This window comes from Mustelus asterias, chromosome 26 (genome assembly GCF_964213995.1).
Source record: "Mustelus asterias chromosome 26, sMusAst1.hap1.1, whole genome shotgun sequence".
NCBI classification, from domain to species: Eukaryota; Metazoa; Chordata; class Chondrichthyes; order Carcharhiniformes; family Triakidae; genus Mustelus; species Mustelus asterias.
In genome coordinates this window covers 40,272,813-40,289,497 of record NC_135826.1, presented here as the reverse complement: position 1 = coordinate 40,289,497, position 16,685 = coordinate 40,272,813, and the positions used below count along the sequence as shown (strand labels likewise).

At 47.1% G+C, this 16,685-nt stretch overlaps 1 protein-coding gene across 1 annotated transcript; it reads left to right on the top strand.

Moving 5' to 3' along the window:
- Positions 1 to 1,541: 1,541 nt before the first annotated feature.
- rex1bd (required for excision 1-B domain containing) lies at positions 1,542 to 14,717 on the top strand. Its single transcript, XM_078198545.1, has 5 exons — positions 1,542 to 1,684; positions 2,223 to 2,305; positions 9,832 to 10,036; positions 11,069 to 11,157; positions 14,196 to 14,717. Exons 1-5 carry the CDS (start codon positions 1,682 to 1,684, stop codon positions 14,275 to 14,277), a joined length of 462 nt encoding a protein of 153 aa, XP_078054671.1. The 5' UTR covers positions 1,542 to 1,681; the 3' UTR covers positions 14,278 to 14,717.
- Positions 14,718 to 16,685: the final 1,968 nt, after the last annotated feature.

The window sequence follows — 16,685 nt, the reverse complement described above, 5'->3', positions numbered from 1 at the left end:
AAGGTTCAGTGGAGATGTGCGGGGGGAAGTTTTTTTACACAGAGGGTGGTGGGGGCCTGGAATGCACTGCCAAGTGAGGTGGTTGAGGCAGATACGTTAGTGACATTTAAAGATTTATCTAGATAGACACATGAACAGACAGGGAACAGAGGAATACAAGCGGTTGGTTTAGATAGGACAACGTGATCAGCGCAGGCTTGGTGGGCTGGAGGGCCTGTTCCTGTGCCGTACAGTTCTTGGATCTTGAAGAAATTTTTCCTCATCTCGGTTCTAAAGGGTCGTCCCTTTATTCTGAAGCTGTGCCCTCGGATCCTAGTCTTGCCTACCCTTACCATTTTCCTCTGCCATTTAGATAACTTTCAATCCCCCTTTGGAAGCTACAATTGAACCTACCCCCACCATTCAGGCAGTGGGTTCCGGATTCTAACCCCATCAACTGAACAAAAGCAAAATACAAGGGATGCTTGAAAATAGAAATCATAGAATCCCTACAGTGCAGAGGAGGCCATTCGGCCCATCGAGTCTGCACTGAATCTCCGACAGAGCATCCCACCCAGGCCCATCCCCCACCCTAACCCCACACATTTCCCATGACTAATCCCACCTAACCTTCACATCTTTCGGACTGTGGGAAGAAACCGGAGCACCCGAAGGAAACCCACGCAGACACGGGGAGAACATACAAACTCCACACACTGACCCAAGCCGGGAATTGAACCCAGGTCCCTGGCACTGTGAAGCAGCAGTGCTAACCACTGTGCTGCCTTAAAACACAAAAAATAAAAACAAAGGATGTGGAAATAATCAGCAGGTCTGGCAGCATCTGAGGAGAAAGAGTTAACACTTCAGGTCAACGAACTTTAATAATAATCGATGTGCATAGCGCTGCAATAACCCAGCCTGGCGTGGGATGGCGCTGTCCTGGGAGGACATGCAGTGTACCAGCTCGGCCTGAGATGGCGCTTTCCAGGAAGGACCAGCAGTATAACAGCCCGCCTGAGATGGCGCTGTCCAGGGAGAACTACAGTGCTGCAGTGCCCCAGCTAGGCCTGAGGTGAGGCTGTGCTCGCAGTGCCCAGTTTGGCCTGAGATGGCGCTGTCCCGGGAGGACCGGCAGTGTTCCAGCCGGCCTGAGGCCGCAGTGCCCCAGCTCGGCCTGAGGTGACGCTATCCCGGGAGGACCGGCAGTGCCCCAGCTCGGCCTGAGGTGAGGCTGTGCCCGCAGTGCCCAGCTTGGCCTGAGATGGCGCTGTCCCAGGAGGACCGGCAGTGCTCCAGCCCGGCCTGAGGCCGCAGTGCCCCAGCTCGGCCTGAGGTGACGCTATCCCGGGAGGACCGGCAGTGCTCCAGCCCGGCCTGAGGTGACGCTATCCCGGGAGGACCGGCAGTGCTTCCAGCCCGGCCTGAGATGGCGCTGTCCCGGGAGGACCGGTAGTGCTCCAGCCCGGCCTGAGATGGCGCTGTCCCGGGAGGACCGGCAGTGCTCCAGCCCGGCCTGAGATGGCGCTGTCCCGGGAGGACCGGCAGTGCTCCAGCCCGGCCTGAGATGGCGCTGTCCTGGGAGGACCGGCAGTGCTCCAGCCCGGCTTGAGATGGCGCCGTCCCGGGAGGGTCCACTGGCGGACACTTGGCAGTGAGGGCAGCGCAGCGCTCCCGCAGCAGGTCGCGGTCAGGCAGCAGGATGGTGAGCGCGGCCCGTTTCGGTCAGTGAGCGGTTTCAAGCGGTAACGAGGCCCGAAGTAACCCCACAGCCGGGCCTAGGGCTATTTCTCGGGGTCCGCACCCCGCCGGGCCCCGGCTATTCGGCCATGACGGCGGCACGGCCGGACTAGCACATGCGCACTCCTTTCACAGCATTCACTGGAGGGTGGGGTCATGCCCCCCTTCCTTTAACCTCCTCATGGCCCACAATGTCCCCATGCAATTAGCAAAAGAACTGGGGGTGATTTGAGGAGAAACTATCTGACACACCAAGTCCCAAAGGGGAGTGGGTGCAATTTCAATAGTAATTTAAGAATAGCATCAAAAAAGGCTCTGCAGAAAGAGTAGGGGAGTGGGATTAATAGGATAGCTCTTTCAAGGAGCCAGGACAGGTGTGATGGGCTGAATGGCCTCCTGTTCTTTTTGAACTCACTGTGGGGGCAGCTGAGTTTGTGCAGCGCTTCCTGTTTTTATTTCAGAATTCCAGTAGCTGCATTATTTTGTTTTCTTGTTGGTTGCAGAGTGTGAGTGGGCTGAATGGACTGGTGCGCAGCCTGTATGCGCTACAGGAGGAACGTGTTGAAGCTTATCGGCTTTTCGATCTGTGAGTAATCTACAGACCTACACAGAAGCGCTGGTGTTTTCCTAAAAGCAGTTCTTCAACTTATTGAATTGATTTATTATTGTCACATATATTAAAATATTCTTTCTTCCTGTGTAAGCCTGCACACTTACTGCCAGGAAGATATTCAACCACAGCATGTGTGTCTGTCTGGCACAGTGTATTAGCACTGCTGCTTCATGGCGCCAGGGACCCGGGGTTCGACTCCAGCCTCTGATCACTGTCTGTGTGGAGTTTGCACGTTCTCCCCATGTCTGCGTGGGTTTCCTCCAGGTGCTCTGGTTTCCTTCCACACTGCAAAGATGTACTGGTCTGATTGATTGGCCATGCTAAATTGTCCCGTAGTGTCCCAAGATGTGTAGGTTAGTGGGATTAGCAGGGTGAATACGTGGGGTTACTGGGATAGGCGCTGTGTGGGATTGTTGTTGGTTAGGTTCGATGGGCTGAATGGCCTCCTTCTGCACTGTAGGGATTCTGATCTTAATACCCCCTGGGTGATATTTTAAAAATCATTCTAACTTTCATTCCACTTTCATCAAGGCATTCAAGGGGGCATTAGGTGATTATTTGAATAGAAACAATGTGCAGGGATACGGGGAAAAGGCAGGGGAATGGAACTGAGTCATGAAGCTCATTTGAAGAGCTGGTGCAGACACGATGGGCAGAATGGCCTCTTTCTTGATCAGGAGGGGTCTGGTCAGAGTAGATAGGCAGAAACTGTTCTCACTTGTGAAAAGCTTGAGAACAAGAGGGCACAGATTTAAAATAATTAAGAAAAGAAGCAAAAGTGATGTGAGGAAAATGTTTTTACTCTTGAGTGGTTAGGGTTTGGAATGCATTGCCTGAGGCCGTGGTGTAGGCAGATTCAACTGAAGCATCCAGTGTGTGGGGTTACGGGGAGAAGACAGAGAATGGCACTGAGTGAATTGCTCTTTTGGAGAGTCAGTGTGGACAAGATGGGCAGAATGGCCTCCTGCACTGTAACAGTTCTGTGGAGTGGGTCTTGGATCTGAGATTGTTGGTGCCGCTGCATTGAATCAATGGCATGCAAACACAACAGTGATTACAGTGTGAGGCTCCAGCAGAATGCTGTAACACACCCAGAGGCCACTTTCAGCTCCCATTTCACCCATCACCATCCTGCTTCCTAGAACCTCTTTCTTTCACTCCCCCCCCCCCCCCCCCCCCCCCAATCTGTCTCTGTCCTGTCTGATTGTCTCACTTTTTCTCCTCCTCTCATTCCCCCCCCCCCCCCCCCGCTCTTTCTTTCTCTCTCTCTCTCATTCTCTCCCCACCCCCGGCACAACAGTTATACACTCCTGTCTGGCGCAAAATCACAACAAGAAAACCCAACCATGGCTTACAAAATAAATTAAGAATGGTATTAGATCCAAAGAGCTGTCATAAAGTTCCTAGAAAAAAGTAGCGTTATATATTTAAAAGGGTTGCAGGTTGCTTTAAGAGCTGATTACATGATTTAATGGTGCTGTTATTAGGGTGTTGCCACGGGCCGCTGTTTTACTTTCCAATTGTATTCTGTGCAGTGCAGAGAACGTCTCTTTCAATAACACCTGTTGCGTGTTCATTTGAATCTATGTGTGCAAACCTCATCTTTCCTTTTTGTTAAAACCTACAACCCCAACGTAGGACATTACAGAAAGAAAATTGGCAACGAGTCGGAATTTTGTTTCATCGAGAACATCGAGGAAAGACCCGAAGAAAAATACATTGTGGGTCCTGACACTTTGCGTATTAGAAGGCTGGGTAGAAGCAGCAAAAACTTACGATGACTTGACAAAGACCCTTGAAGAGCATCACTCTCCAAAGCCACTGATCATCACGGAACGGTTCAGGTTCCACCGAAGGAATCAAGTGGAAGGCGAAAGCATTGCTCAGTTTGTGGCAAACTTAAAAAGGCTAGGACAACATTGTGAGTTTGATGAGTTGTAAAACGATTCTCTTCAAGATCGTGGTCTCCAAAATAAGTCTATCCAAAGAAGATTGCTTATTGAACAAGCTTTGACTTTAAAGACAGCAGTAGAAATTGCAGCGTTGCTGGAACTGGCTGCTAAAGAGGCTTCACAAAGATCCACAAGTCGGGAACTGCCCGTAAGAAGTCACAACAGTAACGAGCATGTGACAGATGTGTCAAAATGGGCCATTCAGCGAGTGAATGCTGGAACAAGAATAGTCAATGCAGGAATTGTGACAAAATGGGTCACATTGCAAAAGCTTGTTGGGCTAGACCAGCTTCCCCTGAGAAGAATATTCAGCAGAAGAATCTGGGTACCTTCAAGAAGAACAAATTGCATTCTACAAAAAGAATTTACAAGATGGAAGAAAGGAATTACGATTGCGAAGACAAGAATGTCCAAAAATCATAGAATTGTAAAGTTTTACAGCACGGAAAGAGGCCCTTCGGCCCATCATGTCTGTGCTGATCACCAAGCACCTATCTATTCTAATCCCATTTTCTAGCACATGGTCCGTAGCCTTGTATGCTATGGTATTTCAAATGCTCATCTAAATGCTACTTAAATGTTATGAGGGTTCCTGCCTCTTACCACCCTTTCAGGCGGTGAGTTCCAGATTCCCACCGCCCTCTGGGGGTGAAAAAGTTTTTCCTTAAATCCCCTCTAAACCTTAGAGTTCAGCCACTTAGCTTAAATCTGTGCCCCTGGTTTTGACCCCTCTGCTAAGAAGAAAACTTCCTTCCTACAAACCTATCTGCACCCCTCATAATTTTGTACACCTCAATCAGGTTCCCCCCTCAGCCTGCTCTGCTCCAAGGAAAACAACCTCAGCCTATCCTTGATAGCTGAAACTTTCCAGCCCTAGCAACGTCCTGGTGAGCTTCCTCCTCCCTTCCTATAATGTGGCGGCCAGAACTGTACACAGTATCCAGCTGTGGCCTAACCAGTGTTTTATACAGCTCCATCATAATCTCCCTGCTCTTGTGTTCGATGCCTCGGTTAGTAAAGGCAAGTATTCCATACACCTTAATCACCTTAACTACCTGTCCTGCTGCCTTCAAGAAAACAAAGGACATTCTCCCTAAGGTCCCTCTGGTCCTCCTACTTCCTAGGATCTAACCGTTCATTGTGTATTCCCTTGCCTTGTTAGCCTTCCAAAAATGCATCCCCTCTCACTTTTCAGGGTTAAATTCCATTTGCCATTGTTGAATATCTGACCAGCCCGTCTATATCGACCTGTCATCTGAGGCTTTGCTCCTCACTATTTACCACGCCATCAATTTTTGTGTCATCTGCGAACTTACTTATCATACCTCTTACATTCACATCCAGATCATTAATGTACACTATACATTAATATGAAGAAGAGCTCCAACTGAACGTCCTGTCCATACAGGGTGGATAATATAGATTCTGGGTGATTCCGAAGTTAAATGGACAACCTATTAGGCTGGAGGTTGTTATTGGTGCTGCTGTATGTTTAATTCCTGAGACTACACACCAACAAAAGCTGAAGCATCTTCCTTTAAAACCAGCTGATGTAATTTTAAGGACATACACGGAAGAGATGGTGCCATTAAAAGGTTACATCATAGTCAACGTAGAATTGAGTGGACAAACAGTGGAGTTGTTTCTCCGTGTGGTCGGTGGTAATTTTCCAGCTCTATTTGGGAGATTATGGTTGGAGAAGATAAAGCTTAACTGGAGTGCTACCAAAGGATTGGTCGACGTCAAAACAGACCTACAGCACCTTCTGGATAAATACAATAGTGTATTCAAAGAGACACTTGGCTCAATAAAGGGAGTTCAAGTGAAACTCAAGATAAAGCCTAATTAGAACATAGAACAGTACAGCACAGAACAGGCCCTTCGGCCCACGATGTTGTGCCGAGCTTTATCTGAAACCAAGATCAAGCTATCCCACTCCCTATCACCCTGGTGTGCTCCATGTGCCTATCCAATAACCGCTTAAATGTTCCTAAAGTGTCTGACTCCACTATCTCTGCAGGCAGTCCATTCCACACCCCAACCACTCTCTGCGTAAAGAACCTACCTCGGATATCCTTCCTGTATCTCCCACCACGAACCCTATAGTTATGCCCCCTTGTAATAGCTCCATCCACCCATTGTCAACAGCAAGTCTCAAAGTAAGAGCAGTGCCATATGCAATTCGTCCCAAAGTCGAGGAAGAATTAGTGCAACTTGTTAACACTGCTGTATTAGAGCCAGTTACAGTGAGTGACTGGGTTACTCCCATTGTGCCTGTCATGAAACCAGATGGTTCTGTCCATATTTGTGGTGATTTTAAAACAGTCATAAATCCGGTGCTGTGTGCTGATCAATATCCACTTCCTTTAGTTGAAGATTTGTTTGCTGGATTATCAGGTGGACAGAAATTCAGCAAGATTGATCTTTCACCAGCATAATTACTGATGAATGGAGCCACTGAATCACAACCATTGCTTACCATCGTTACTCATAAAGGTCTTTTTCGTTATAAAAGATTGCCTTTTGGAATAACATCTGCACCAGCCCTATTCCAAAGATCGATGGATCAGATTTTAAGTGGTCTCTCTGGTGCACGATGTTACCTGGATGATATTCTAATTGCACGGTCCAATGAGCAAAAGCACTTGAATAATTTAGAAGCAACCTTAGGACATTTTAAGCACCTGGTCTGCATATCAAGAAGGAAAAGTGTGACTTTTTGGAGACGTCAGTTCAGTTTGGGCCATGTTATTGATAGTAAAAATCTATATAAAACACCTAAAAAGGTGACCGCTATTGTAGAAGCCCCATATCCAATGAATAGGATTCGTAAATTATTATGGCAAATATGTTTCTGACTTACCTATGTTATTGAAGCCAGTGCATAATTTACCAGGCGTGAATCAGTCATGGGACTGGACAACGGAATGTGAGAATGCGTACAAGGATGTCAAAGATGCTTTGCAGAAGGATTGAGTCCTTTAACCTGAAACGACCATTACCGCTTGCTTGCGATGCTTCACCTTATGGAGTAGGGGCAGTCGTTTCACATATTATGCATTCAGGAGAAGAACGATCGATAGCTTTTGCTTCGGGTACCCTGACTCGTACTGAATCTAACTATACTCAGTTAGAAAAAGAAGCAACAAGTATAATGTTTGGCGATATAAAGTATCGTCAATCAGACTGCCATGCTAATGCTAATTAGCCACATTTACTGTCACGTATTCAGCTGGTGCCACCAAACAGTTTTGCTGATTTTTTTTTTGTGAGTGGATCATTTGCCTGTGGCAGCTTCTCAAGTTCAGAGAAATAGCAGAAATAATCCCAGTGCTGAAAGGAACAATAGCTGGAATGCGTCATACGCATCCTGATTTGAAACCATATATATCAAGAAAGCATTTGATTTGATTTATTATTGTCACATGTATTGGGATACAGTGAAAAGTATTGTTTCTTGCACGCTGTACAGACAGAGCATATCGTTCATCGAGAAGGAAATGAGAGAGTGCAGAATGTAGTGTTACAGTCATAGCTCGGGTGTCGAGAAAGATCAACTTAATGCGAGGTAGGTCCATTCAAAAGTCTGACGGCAGCAGGGAAGAAGCTGTTCTTGAGTCGGTTGGTACGTGACCTCAGACTTTTGTATCAAAGCTTGTGTTGACCGTTCAAAGTGGGTGTTTATTGTGGGGAATCAGAGTAATCATTCCTCCTAGTCTCTCTGGAAGAGTTCTTAAACAACTGCATGAAAGGCATCCTGGTATAGTCCAGATGAAGGAATTTTGGCAGCCAGGTCTGGATGATCAGGTTGAAGAAAAAGTGGAACAATGGTAAACCTGGGAGGGGCCTAAATTACCATGACAACAATTACATGTAGATTTTGCTGGCCCTGGTTTGAGGGTTCCATGTTCTTAGTCAGAGTTGACACACACTCAAAGTGGCCAGAAATTGTTGTCATGAGATCTACTACATCTGAACAAACTATTGAAAAACTTGACAACATTTTCACAAGAGTTGTAGGATTATCTCAAAGTAAATGGTATTCAGCATATAAAATCCACACCTTATCATCCAACAACCAATGGATCAGCTGAAAGATTCCTACAACCCTTGAAGCGTTCTTAAAAGCTTCAAGTAAGCAAGGTTCATTATCACGTCACTTATAGAAATACTACTCCTGCGACTACCCCAAAGTTCACCTGACTAATCTTAAAAGAGAGAGTTGAAGAACTGCATTTGATTTGTTCTTATCTCCCAAAACTTCAGAGATAGTCGAGCGTCAACAGCAATCTCAAGTTGCTGGACGAGAAGCGAGAGCAAAACAACACTCATTTCAGCGAGGAGATTGAGTGTTAGAGTGGAATTCTGCCCCGAGTGAGAAATGGGCACCGGCCATAGTTTGAGCAAAAACAGGTCCAATTTATTACACGGTTCAAACCGAAGATGAACTAGTTTGGCAACACCGTGCTGGCCAATTGTTAACATCTCAAATTGATTCCTATAATCATCTCCAGAAATACCAACTCTTTAGTCCCTCATGTTGTGAACACTGCTATGATTTGATTTGATTTGGTTTTGTCACATGTATTGGGATACAATGAAAAGTATTGTTTCTTGCGTGCTATACAGACAAAGCATACTGTACATAGAGTACATAAGGGAAGAGGATAGGGTGAAGAATGTAGGTGTTGCAGCTGCAGGCAGGGTGAAGAGGAAAGATCAGCTTAATCTATGATAGGACCATTCAAAGTCTGATGGCAGCAGGGAAACAGCTGTTCTTGAGTCGGAGAGTATGTGTTTTCAGACTTTTGTATCTTTTTCCCGAAGGAAGAAGGTGGGAGAGAGGGATGCATGGGGTCCTTGATTATGCTGGCTGCTTTTACGAGGTAGGGGGAAGTGTAGACGGAGTCGATGGATGGGAGGCTGGTTTGCGTGAATGGGAGGCTGATTTGCGTGATGGACTGGGTTTTGCCCTCGACCCGTTGCAGTTTCTTGCGGTCTTGGGCAGAGCAGGGGTCACACCAAACTGTGATACATCCGGATAGAGTGCTTTCTATGGTGCATTTGTAAAAGTTGGTGAGAGTTGTAGTGGACATGCTGAATTTCAAAGAACAAAGAAAAGTACAGCACAGGAACAGGCCCTTTGGCCCTCCAAGCCTGTGCCGATCATGATGCCCTAACTATACTAAAACAAAACCTGCCCTTACTCGGACCGTATCCCTCTATTCCCTCCCTATTCATGGACCCATCCAGATGCCTCTTAACTGTTGCTAATGTGTCTGCTTCCACCACCACCTCTGGCAGCGCGTTCCAGGCACCCACCACTCTGTGTGAAAAACTTCCCATCACATCTCCTGAAACTTTCCCCCCTCATCCTGAACCTGTGCCTCCTTGTAAGTGACATGTCCCTTGCTCATCTCCTCTCTGGTGCCGGCCCCCTTGCTCCCTTCTTCCCCCGCCCCTGAGGAAAGTGGGAGTTTAAAAATGACTGTGTTTGATAAATAATAATTTTATTTCTCTCTCCCCGCCACCCCCTCACCTTTTCAGAGGACACCAGGCGTATCTCCGCTCCGCTCCCAATTATGACTTTATCCGATACCGGCAGTTGGTGCACGAAATCACACAGGCTTTTAACCGGATCTCAAAGGAAGTGATTCAACTGAAGGACCGGTTCCATGAGGAGTTCGATCGCCCCGATCTCTCCGAGCACATCGAAAGGATACAGGAGCGGGAACGGGAGAAGCTGGAGCTGGTGAGAAGGGGAAAAGGGGGGTGTTTATTGGGTGGGGGCAACCACTGGGGAGAGTGGGGAGCAGGCACATGTTGGGATACTATTCACTGGTTTTGTTGACCAGCGACTGGGGCGGGACCAGTCCAGCTATCTGCCTGGAAAGGGATTCCTGCAGCAATAGCAGTGGATATTGTGGATGCAGCCAGTTCAAATCCCAATCTTACAAGAGCATCTGTAAATTCCAGATAATCATTCTCAGCACATATATATTGCTGACATTGCCTACCAATCCTTACTCTGAACTTCAGTGGGATTTTTTGTGTAATTAAAGTGAAAAAAACTTCATGCTGAGGAAAAGACCACTTACTATTTTGGCTTCTACACTGTCCCCATCAAACACTCCCAGAACAGGTACAGCACGGGGTTAGATACAGAGTAAAGCTCCCTCTACACTGTCCCCATCAAACACTCCCAGAACAGGTACAGCACGGGGTTAGATACAGAGTAAAGCTCCCTCTACATTGTCCCCATCAAACACTCCCAGAACAGGTACAGCACGGGGTTAGATACAGAGTAAAGCTCCCTCTACACTGTCCCCATCAAACACTCCCAGGACAGGTACAGCATGCGGTTAGATACAGAGTAAAGCTCCCTCTACATTGTCCCCATCAAACACTCCCAGAACAGGTACAGCACGGGGTTAGATACAGAGTAAAGCTCCCTCTACACTGTCCCCATCAAACACTCCCAGGACAGGTACAGCATGGGGTTAGATACAGAGTAAAGCTCCCTCTACACTGTCCCCATCAAACACTCCCAGGACAGGTACAGCACGGGGTTAGATACAGAGTAAAGCTCCCTCTACACTGTCCCCATCAAACACTCCCAGGACAGGTACAGCACAGGGTTAGATACAGAGTAAAGCTCCCTCTACACTGTCCCCATCGAACACTCCCAGGATAGGTACAGCACGGGGTTAGATGCAGAGTAAAGCTCCCTCTACACTGAGGAGAGTTGTAAGTTACTGATAAAGCTCCTTTGTTTGCCATCCAGACAGCCCAGCTACAACTTGCCAAACAGAATATGTTGGACCATCCGGGTAATGAGACCTATCAAGAGGAAGCCCAGGAATTGAAGCACAGGTTGGAGCATTGCCATTCTGTACACGACACTAACATTTACCTTGGTTAGGCTGCATTTGGAGTATTGTGTGCAGTTCTGGTCACCACACTACCAGAAGGATGTAGAAGCTTTGGAGAGAGTGCAAAGAAGGTTCACCAGGATGTTGCCTGGTCTCGAGGGCGTTAGCGATGAGGAGAGGTTGAATAAACCAGGATTGTTTTCACTGGAAAGCTGGAGGCTGAGGGGAGACCTGATAGAGGTCTACAAAATAAGCAGAGACATGGACAGGGTGGATAGTCAGAGGCTTTTTCCCAGGGTGGAAGTGTCAATTACAAGGGGGCACAGGGTCACGGTGAGAGGGGGAAAGTTTCAGGGAGACGTACAGGGGAAGTTTTTCACGCAGAGTGTGGGGGTGGGGGTGGGTGCCTGGAGCACACTGCCAGAGGAAAGGGTGGAAGCAGGCACATTAGCAATATTTAAGAGGCATCTGGATTGGGTACATGAATAGGGAGGGAATACACGGATACGGACCGAGTAAGGGCAGAAGGTTTTCTTTTAGTTAGGGCATCATGATCGTCACAGGCTTGGCGGGCCGAAGGGCCTGTTCTTGTGCTGTATATTTCTTTGTTCTTTATCATCACCTGCCTTTGTCTGGCCTGGGTAGACTCCTCTCCACCCTCAGGCTCTTGTTACCATGCACTGTGTTCTCACCAGGGGTGCTGGAGCACCCAAACCCTCGGGGTTGCAGACTCGAACAAGGGCCACAAATGTAATACAGTCGCTAATAAATCCAACAGGGAATTCAGGGAGAAACCTGTTTATCCAGAGAGTGGTGAGAATGTGGAACTCTGCCATAGGTATGAGGATTGAGGTAAAATGTGTAACTATGTTTAAAAATAAGCTGGATAGTAAATGAGGGAGGAAGGAGTAGAAGGATTTGTTGATAGGATGAGATGAAGGAGGATGAAAGGAGGCTCATTTAAGACAACAGCATGGACCAGTTGGGCCAAATGGTCTGTTTCTGTGCTGCAAATACTATCTCCGTGAGCAGTGAGGGATTGTAGAGGAGTGCTGTCGAGATCTGCCAGTTTAGTTCTGTTTTCTAGTAGGCTGTTTCTTGGTAAACTTACTCACCTGTATGCTGTGAGGCCCAGGGGAGCTTACTCACCTGTGCTGCAAGCCCTGGGTCCAACTCTGTTGGGGTGTCAGGTCCTTGCAGCCAGGATAGATGAGCACTGCTACTGCTGCAGTGATGAGATAAATCCCCTACAGATTTGTGCCCCACCCACCCCATCTGTAGAATGTATTTCATCAAGTCCCAGGCTGTATAATTCCCTCTTGTCCTCCTTTCGGATTCTCCTCAAAACCTACTCCTTTGACCCCGTTTTGGATGCAGGTTGTTCAGTGTTCCCTGTGCATTCCCCATGACTACGTTACTCAGCTGAACTCGGAGCTGAATAATTTCTGTTGCTCTTCCTGTCCTTTCCTTTCTCAGTGCCTGGGTCAAGACAAGGAGAAGTCAGCCTTGGATCCTGCATTTGAGTTCTACTCCATGTTAGATGAGGCCCTCGTGAGTAAACTTGGCCTCCCATTTATAATCTTAGCTGTCCCAGGACAAAAAGCCCTCAGAATCTAATGGTCACCGCCACCTGCCAGTGATCCTGAGCCGAGTACAGGGGGTAAATTTCCCTTATCCCCCCCCCCTCTGCTGCATTAAGTGCTCTTGGTTATAAATGTTCTCACCACTTCCTGGGTTGAGGTGAATCAGCAAGAGTTTCTGCTTCTACGTAGAAACATGGAAAATAGGAACAGGAGGAGGCCATTCAGCCCTTCGAGCCTACTCCACCATTCATTATGATCATGGCTGATCATCCAACTCAGTAACCTGTTCCTGCTTTCCCCCATAGATTTTGATCCCTTTAGCCCAAGAGCTGTATCTAACTCCTTCTTGAAAACTTACAACGTTTGGGCCTTAAATGCTTTCTGTCGTAGCACTGGTTGAGCACTCTCTGGGAGAAGAAATTTCTCCTCATCTCAAAATGGCCTACCCCGATTCCTCAGACTGTGACCCCTTGGTCCTGGACTCCCCCACTTTCAGGAACATCCTTTTTGCATCTACCCTGTCTAATCCTGTCAAAATTCTATAGGTTTCTCTGAGATTCCCCCTCATTCTTCTAAACTCTAGTGAACATAATCCTAACCAACTCAATCTCTCCTCGTACGTCAGTCCTGACTTCCTGAGATTCAGTCTGGTAAACCTTCACTACACTCCCTTCGTAGCAAGAACACCCTTCCTTAGCTATGGAGCCCAAAACTGTACACAATATTCTAGGTGTGGGCCTCACCAAGGTCCTGTATAATTGCAGCAAGACATCCCTGCTCCTGTACCCAAATCCTCTCACTATGAAGGCCAATGTACCATTTGCCTTCTTCACCACCTGCTGTGCCTGCATTGCTTCCTTTCAGGGAGTGGTGTACAAGGATATCCAGGTCTCGTTGCACATTCCCCTCTCTCAATCTATAGCCATTCAGATAATTTGCCTTCCTGTTTTTTTGCTACAAAGTGGATAACTTCACATTTACCCAGCTTTGTGTCATCTGCAAATTTGGAGATATTACATTTAGTTCCCTCATCTGAATCATTAATATACATTGTGAATAGCTGGGGTCCCAGCACTGATCCCTGCGGTACTCCACTGCCTGCCATTTGGAAAAAGATCCATTTATTCCTACTCTTTGTTTCCTGTCTGCCAACCAGTTTTCTATCCTTCTCCATACACTGCCCCTGCTTTAATTTTACACACTAATCTCTGATATGGGACCTTGTCAAAGGCCTTCTGAAAGTCCAAATAAACCACATCCACTGGCTCCCCCTCATCAACTCCACTGTCTCGCCTGTGATATGCGACTGCTCTGATGCGACATCTGAGAACAGCCCACAGAAACATTCAGCTGTAGTCAGCAGATCGGGGGGGGGGGTGGAAGGGGAGGCAGTCGCATTTCTCATGAGAACCTCCGTCCTCGCTGGGTTTTACAAAACATTTATTATTTTCTCCAGGATTAATAAAACCATTGAGGCGATTAATGAGATTCTTCAGGACTTCAAATACGATTCTGAAGAGATCGAATCCGGTGAATAAAATCGATCTCACGGGGGGGGTTGGAGATCTGGAGTCGACCCTGTTCGGTTCGTGCCTCTGAGCAGACACCACCTGCTGCCATTTGGAAGATGTCCGTGTGGGCGACAGACACCGAGGCCGGGGTTTCTGCTGCTTTCACGCTCTCTTTACCACTCAGTGGGAACTTTGTTGTCACAAGTTGGTCCAGAAAATTCCCAAAGTGCACAAAAGGAAAAACGGAGGGAGTCCTATTCCCGGGAGGTGCCAGGAATGATATTCCCTTTCCTCGGAGGATCTCGATTCAGTCTGTGTATCCCAAATTTCAACAAAGACTCAGCTGGACCGCTAACCTGTGATGGGATCACTAGACAGATTGGTTACCTGCACGTATCGTTCACTCACTGTGTAAATCTTCTAGAAGAATAAAGTATCATTCTCCTTGTCAAGTATGTTAAAGTGCACCACTCGTTCACCTGTTTCTCAGTGTCCCGGGCAAAAGGACAGACTTGTATTCATGGAATCTCTCGCGTGCGCCCAGAAATTTAATGTCGCATTCAAAGATGGCGTCTTCGACAATCCAGCTTTCCTGCAGTATTACAGTAGGAGTGTGAACCTGGATTATGGACTCCAGTCTCTAAAACTATCCTTTATTACATAAAAGTAAGGATGTTATGCTTCAGTTATGCAGGGAATTGGTGAGACCACATCTTGAATACTGTGTGCAGTTTTGGTCTCCTTATTTAAGGAAGGATGTAAATGCGATGGAGCCGGTTCAGAGGAGGTTTTACTAGACAGAGCGTTGGATCGTTGGAATGAGTAAGTTGTCTTATGAGGAGAGGTTGGACAGACTGGACTTGATTCTGCTGGAGTTTAGAAGAGTGAGGGGTGACTTGATTGAAGTCTATTAGATCCTGAATGGTCTTAACGAGGTGGATATGGAAAGAATGGACTGTAACCTCTGAATTCCCCAGCGTCTGATTTGGGGCTTGTCCTAAAGATGCATTGGGGAATCCCTTTCGGAACTTTACAGCTAAGCATTTGCAAGGCAATTATCCAGAAGCACTAACTTCCTCTGGACAATTGCACTGCGCTGGGACCGATCCAAAACGTGATTTAAATCATAAACTTTGAATGGTTCTGCCAGGGTTGCACTAATAGTAATTCTGAACAAGTTTGATGAATAAAACCTCTTCTAAATTATTTTATCTATTTTAAACACCCAGGCTGAAGAAATTTGGCACAGGTAAGTGGGTGCGTAGTGGCATCTCAACACCGATTTCCACTCCAAAGAGTTACAGCTTGATGTTTCCACTTGTGGGTGAGTCCAGAAATAGGAGGCACAGTTTTGAAATTAGGGTTTTTCGGACAGAGACGTGGAGAGATTTTACTTCCCTTGACCTCTGGAACTCTGCCTCAGAGAGCAGTGGAGGCGGGGCCATTGAATATTTTAATGGTGGAGGTAGGTAGGTTCTTGTCGGGCGAGGGAATCAAAGATTATCAGGGGGTAAATGGGAATGTGAAATTTGAAACGCCAGCAGATCTGCCGTGGTCTTATTGCCTGCTGATATCCCTTTGTGGCAAGAGAACTATGATCAACATGGGGGTAGAAGGGAACAGTGTGTCTGCACACCTTCAAAAGGAGCATGTCTGCTTCATAGAATCATAGAATCCTACAGTGCAGAAGGAGGCCATTCGGTCCATCAAGTCCACATCAAATACAATCCCACCTGAGCCCTATCCCCACAACCCAATGCATTTCCCCTGGCGAGTACCCCTGACACTTCCTGTTTGTGTGGCTTTTGCTACCAAATAAACCTGTTGGACTTTAACCTGGTGTTGTTAAACTTCTTACTGTGTTTACCCCAGTCCAACGCCGGCATCTCCACATCATGGCTTCCTGTTTGGGTCAGAGATCACACTGTATCGAAATGCTTTAGAAACAACATTTGTGTGATTTCCTGAGGGGTCGGAGTGAAGTTTTCCAAAGTAGAAACAAGTGGAGGCTGTTCAGCCCATCGAGCCACTTCTACCCTTTGAGAATATGGCTGATCTGTAACTTCAATTTATCCATTTTATTGCAGATCCTTTGTTCAAATCAAACCTCAATTTTGAAAGCTCTAATTGACCCCCCACCCCCCCCCACCCCCAGCACCACAGCCTATGGAGGGAGAGTTCCAGATTTCCACTGACCTTTCTGTGAACAAGTGCTTCCTGAACAACCTTGATCACATTCCCTCCCCCGCAACCAGAGGAAATAGTTTCTCTCCATCTGCTGGCTGGAATGATGTCGAGTGGGAGGAGGCTCATGTGGAGTTTAACACTGGCACAGCCCAATTGGACTTGTTGTGCACATTCTGTGTAACTGTGGGAGAGGAGACTGAGCTCAGCAGGGGGCCAGGAAAATTAGCGCAGCAGCACCCTCACTGTAG